Below are 5,645 nucleotides of genomic sequence, written 5' to 3'. Positions count from 1 at the left end.
AGTGTTTAGAGTTCCAGTCCCAGGTACTGTTGTACCCAGCAGAATGGCAACGCCTCGCTGGTGTGCAGCACTTGAAGGTACACCATGAGGAACGAAGGGTTTCTGTCCATTCACAAAGGGACTGTACACTGACTGTTAAATGTTTGTAGGATGGCTGGTTTTGAGGTACACTATTAAAGCAGATGGAAATCATAGCAGTCAAAAGCTACCCGTTCATGACTTGCAGCTTTCTTGCACTAATTAGGGGGTAGGTTGTATTTGTTAAGAGCTAGGCATTGTCAGGCTGTCTTGGCTTTCTGCTCTAAAGACAGCCACTAATGGTATTAGTTTAGTGTGCAGTGAACTGCTTTGTGTACTAGCTGAAGTCCCAAATGAGCTAGAACTCTGTTTTCATAAAATGCTGGGATAAAACAAGCTCTTTTGAAGTCTAAAAAGTATATAAATGTATAATTCAAATAATTACAAAGCACTAGAACGTCATTTTTCTTTAGAAAAAAATAAAATGGTCCTTTATATCCTTGGATCTCCAGCTAGAAAACTGCCATAAATATCTCTTCTGGTATAAAGGCAACAACATAATAGTAATGTTTAAAACTCACATTCAAAAGGAAAAATAAATACTTCAAGTTTATCTTGTACCAGAGAAATGGGCTTCTTCACAACACAAGCTGCCAGTTTCAAAGTAAGGGGACCAGCCCCATTGAAGTGCTCTGAAGTAACTGGTATTGCAATGAGATAAACAAGTAACAGGACCAAAAGGCCACATTAGTTTGTAAAGTCACCTAACACAGGCAAAAGTATGTAAGAAAAAATATTTAATATAAGGAATTTAAGCAGTTTAATTTCTGTCATCCCGATTTTCCTTTTCGTAAGAACTACTTCATCAAGCTGATGACAAATCAGACATGAAAGTTTATTCAGACAAACGAAAAACGGGTATCTGATTTTACACTCAAGCCATTAACAAATGCAAGTCTTTAATAATAAAGCTTCTGTCAGAACCCAGGAAACAACGCCATTACACTGTGTAAACACCTTTCAACAGAGCACAGAGCTTCGGGCAAAGAACACAGTTCCTCATATCCCTGTCGCCTGACGCTAATTACTCTGCTAAAATTTAGTTCTCCTGCAATGCAACTATTGCCAGGGATCTTTTCCAAAGTAAAGATAAAGGAGTCTGCTAAAAGGTGCTAGCGATAAAATTTATTCTATTGAGAGAGCAGTATTAATATTCTTCTGAAAAATTCTCTAACTTTGGAAAATATTAAGTTAATGGAGTTGTGATTTTGTGGGTTGTTGTTTGGTTGGTTTTTGTTTGTTTGTTTTTCCCAGGGTTAATAGTTCAGCCAAGCTGGCACATGGAAGATCACGCTTTATGTGTGCTTGCATCCACCCAGTTGAAAATTCAGATTCAGGATCATCTACTGCTGCTTAGGCAGCTTTCAAAAGTGACACTACTGTCTGAAGCTCCTCTTAGGGCTGTAAATTTCATTTGTAGATAGTCTTTGTGCACTCTGTCCCTTTCTGCCCTTTGGAAGCCACAAAAAGGATTCAAGAACAGCTACCTGGCAAAACTTCAATCTCATCAGAGTAACTTTGTGACCATTATTAGTCTTGTAACTTGAGAGCAGAAACCTACATTCTTGTGGCTTGTTGGGTGGAGTCCTGCAGTTTTAACCCCACGCAATTTCAGAAGCTTTCAGTTTACCTTCCTCTCTCTATCAACCATGAGAGGGGCATAAATTGCTAGACTGAAATCACCGGGACTTCTGTCTCCTCAGGGGTTGGAAAGCAAAGTCAAACCAGCCATAAATGGCATACAGAAATCTTATGATTTGGATTACATGATCTGCCCACCCAATTACTTATAAACCTGACAACTCCTCTAGCCATTGTGCTTTGTGCTCTATTGAACAGAGACATAGAGGGAGGAACAGAATCAAAATATGCAGCTCTGCATCACGTTTAACCTTTTTCCCCAGCTCCGAAAGATAAAAGCCAAGATTTCCAGCAAAAGTGGCAGTGTCCACAGCACAAAATCAGAAGGAAACTCTGTGAACTGCGGAGAGCTCACCTTCCTGTGCTCCTTATTCTGCTCCTGTTACAGACTGTGCTGAAGCAGAAGCTAGAACATCCTAACAAACCAGAGGGACTTGTGGTAGACATTCTTGGCTGTGCCATTTCACCTTTGGTACTTAAAGAAACAGCTCCTGGATATGCTACTGAGTAGTCTTCCAACCATACACCATACACCATATAATCCGACTGAGCATGAACAGAGTAAGACAATTTACATCACCCATTTTGCATCAGGATTTTTTACTTTGGTTTTGGTCCTAATCTTTTGTGGAACATATATGCATCAGTCAGGTAGGAAGCCTAAACACTTAGCTAGCAGCATAAGTTTGTCATGAGGAAGACACTTGAGAACAATGGACTTGTTGACTAAAACCAGGATTTTAACACAACATTTCCAAAAGAAATATGTGCACAACTGTCTCATTATAATTCTAATAGTCTAATTCTAAAAATAAGTGCAGAAATAGTACACATAATTCCTCTTTAAAATAGGTAACTTCTGTTTTGGGGAAAAAAATTACAAACACCAAATGAAACAAGCCTTAAAACTGGTGTGCCTAAAGGAAAGCTGAGTACAAAAAAATAGAGACAAAGCCCATATCCCTAATCTAATTTATGTAGCCTTACACATACTTTTCTGTGAAATACACATTAAAAAAAAATACCGGTTCCATTCTTAAGTGTATCTACTTGGTAACCAGAACACAGGCTACAGGAAAGGCACATTCTAAAATAAAAATAAGTAAAAAAATTTAAAAAAAAAAAAGGTTTTCATGTTTTCTCAGTTCTCTGAAGTCCCATCCCTGCCTGTGACAGAAGTGACCTGTTAACTGTCATTATGAAGAATGTGAGCATGTGCACACAAGTCAAAGCAGACTGCTCGCTAGCTAGCTAGTTAGGAGTACTTCCAAAGCTCTGTTGTCCTGACTGGAAGATTAACAGCTGCTTCCTCCTGATTAACCCTTGAAACCAAAATTGAGGAACTTGTTGATGGTCTCCCACATGTTCCATTTATAAACATTTACTGTGAACCACTGTGGTTTTCCTTCCCCATTCAGAAAGTTCTTGCCCTTCTCTAAGACAGTATTTAATCACAAGCAATATAAAACCATCTTACTATCACAAAGACAGATCCTGCAAATCCCTTTTACTGTGTACAGTCTTGATTCTGCTGCCTTGCACAGAAAGAGGGGTTTGCAGAAATATCTACTACATGGTTTCTGAAAGTCATCCAGAACCAAAGCTCAGTCTCACACCCCAGATCTCAACCCCAAGCCATATTTGGAATTTCACTTCATCTGAGCACTTTCTTGAAATCACTGCTGCCCATTCCTTTTCCTTGCGTACAAGCCAAGGCAGGCACAGAATCCAATGACACTGACGGCAAGGCCTAGTAGGAAGGCAATGGTATCTCCTACATCCAGGGCTTCAGCTACTGGCAGCACCAGCAGCAGTGAAACGAGGACCAGTAAAAGTTTTGAGGTGTTCTCGGTAGAAGGCATACTGACGGCCGGCTGACCCCAAGGGGAAGCTAAAGGAGGAGAGTGGTGGAAAACTTGGAAGCAGGTACTTCAGCGTTATCTACAAGGAAAGCAAAAGGAACGTGACAGGATTTCCCTTTCCTTCCCCCCTGGAATTGTCTTGCTAAAAGCCAACCGATGTGACTGATGTATTACAAATATCTCAGTGGAACTCAGGAAATTACGGTTTTATCTTCACAATTACAAAAGTAAATGACTTACTATCATGAGAAAGCCACAGTGGGATTGCTATCTTGTTATGCAGCTCGGTGGAAACTAATCTTTTGGAGCCTTACCACGAGGAAAAATCACACCAGGCTCTCCTGCCTGCAGCCCACTGTGCCTGCTGACTTCACGTTGTGCTACATGGGCCTTCTCCACCCGCTGTTTAGCGCTGGGTGGGTGCTGCACACCACTTACCCGCGCCTTCTAGTACGGGACATCCCCGTGAGCATGCACCCCGGCGGGGATCTGAATTTCACTGACAGCCCCTCCCCGGGTCCGTGCCGCCGAGCACACGCGTACTGCGGGACAAACATTGTCCTTCCTGTTTCCTCCAACGTGGGCAGCGCCCCCGGGACCCATCCGCACGGCCGCTCCGCAGTTGCTCTTCCCGCAGAAGCGGCTCACTCCCGGGGACACACGACAAAACCCCCGCCGAGATGCTCCGCGGTGGCCGAGGCCCCCAGGGCCACCCGGGACAAGCGGCTTTTCCACCAGCCCACACTGGGGCCAGTGGCGGGGCTCTGGTCCGCACCCGGCCGGCCCCCGCCTCCCCCGGAGCGGCCGCGATGCGGGGCGGCGCGGACCCGTCCCGTCCCGTCCAGTCCCAGTGGCGCTGGGCTGGCTGCGGGACGGCCGCTCCCCGGGGCAGCCCCTGCCCGCACGGCGCCCCTCAGTCACCTCCCGCCGCCGGCTCCGCGCTGGGGGAACCTCCCCGCTCCGCTCCACGCCGCCCGGCCGGGCCCTCAGCTGCGGGGGGCGCCGGCCCCCGCCGCCACGCCGCGCTCCCGCCGCCCGCCAGCGGCCATGACAGGAAGGGGCGGTGGCGCGGCCGGGGGCGGGCGTGACCCGGCCGGGGCGCCTCCCGCTCCCGGCACGCACCGCCGCTGAGCCGCCTCAGCGCCGCCGGCAACCAGCGTCTGGCGCGGTGGTCCAGGGTGGCTCAGGGGCACAGGCGCGGCCCCGGGAACGCTGCCCGTCCGCCGGGCCGGCTTGGGCCCGCGGAGTGGAGCCGGCCGCGGGCAGGCAGAGCGCCGGGCGCCGCCGGGGAGCCCCGGTACCACCGGCCGGCCCCGAGCCCCGGCAGCGTCGCGGTGAACCCCAGCCTAAGGAGCGTATCGGCAGGGAGCGGGGCCGCGCGTACGCACTGCGGCTTGGTTTAAGGCAAACCATACCGATTTGGGCTGGTTGTCCCTATAGATTTCACTAAACCAAATAGCGTAAGTTACCTTTAGTTGGACTGTAGGCAGTACCTGCTTCGTTTCAGATCTAGCCTCTCCTGCAGCAGTGATGGGTATTCATCTGTGCCATCATAACCAGTTCTTGCTCTGAGGAAAGCAGTTAAAGCCGTTTTATGGGGTGGAGAGCAGCCTGGTGCGTTGTAAAACAAAAATCTAAGACACAGAGAAGTGTTATCAGGTAATTAATTACCTGAGATCACCCCAAAACCTAAGTCAAGTTTGTCTTTTTATCTTATTTCTACTTTGGGCAAAGCAGCTTGTAGAAAATACTGCATTACACTGTTCTGTTACGTGGAGCAGGGTTAAAATGACCTTGTAAATGCTGCAGAGAATACGAGCAGGCTCCTAGTCAGAGCTCAGTTTTTATTTTTAAGTGGAAAATGTGTCTGCCTAAGTTTGAATAAAAGACCTGTAAGCAGTTATAAATTCAAAGTATGTGTGTCTTTGGAACGCTCACAGAAATAATCAGAAGAAACCGTGCTAATCTAATGTCAAAATCAGCCTAAAATGTGTAGTCCATTACATCAAGCATTAATTCCTGAGTGAGAACCTGTGTTCCCACAATGTTTCCCAAGACTTGTGA

General features: G+C 46.8%; 1 protein-coding gene across 2 annotated transcripts; it reads right to left on the bottom strand.

The window, feature by feature from the left end:
• Positions 1-889: 889 nt before the first annotated feature.
• SMIM30 (small integral membrane protein 30) lies at positions 890-5,074 on the bottom strand. 2 transcript variants are annotated; one of them, XR_003990655.1, is made up of 2 exons: positions 4,503-4,665; positions 890-3,660 (listed from the first exon to the last, which is right to left on the bottom strand). XR_003990655.1 is itself a non-coding variant. In XM_030480282.1 (2 exons), the coding sequence occupies exon 2, from the start codon at positions 3,579-3,581 to the stop codon at positions 3,396-3,398; it is 186 nt and encodes a 61-aa protein (XP_030336142.1). In that variant the 5' UTR covers positions 3,582-3,660; positions 5,051-5,074; the 3' UTR covers positions 890-3,395. The 2 variants fall into 2 exon arrangements, 1 of the variants encoding a protein (XP_030336142.1); XM_030480282.1 differs by lacking the exon at positions 4,503-4,665 and adding an exon at positions 5,051-5,074.
• Positions 5,075-5,645: the final 571 nt, after the last annotated feature.

The sequence above is a fragment of the Strigops habroptila genome, chromosome 3 (genome assembly GCF_004027225.2).
Source record: "Strigops habroptila isolate Jane chromosome 3, bStrHab1.2.pri, whole genome shotgun sequence".
In the NCBI taxonomy this organism is placed as follows: Eukaryota; Metazoa; Chordata; class Aves; order Psittaciformes; family Psittacidae; genus Strigops; species Strigops habroptila.
This window is presented reverse-complemented; position numbering and strand designations above follow the sequence as displayed.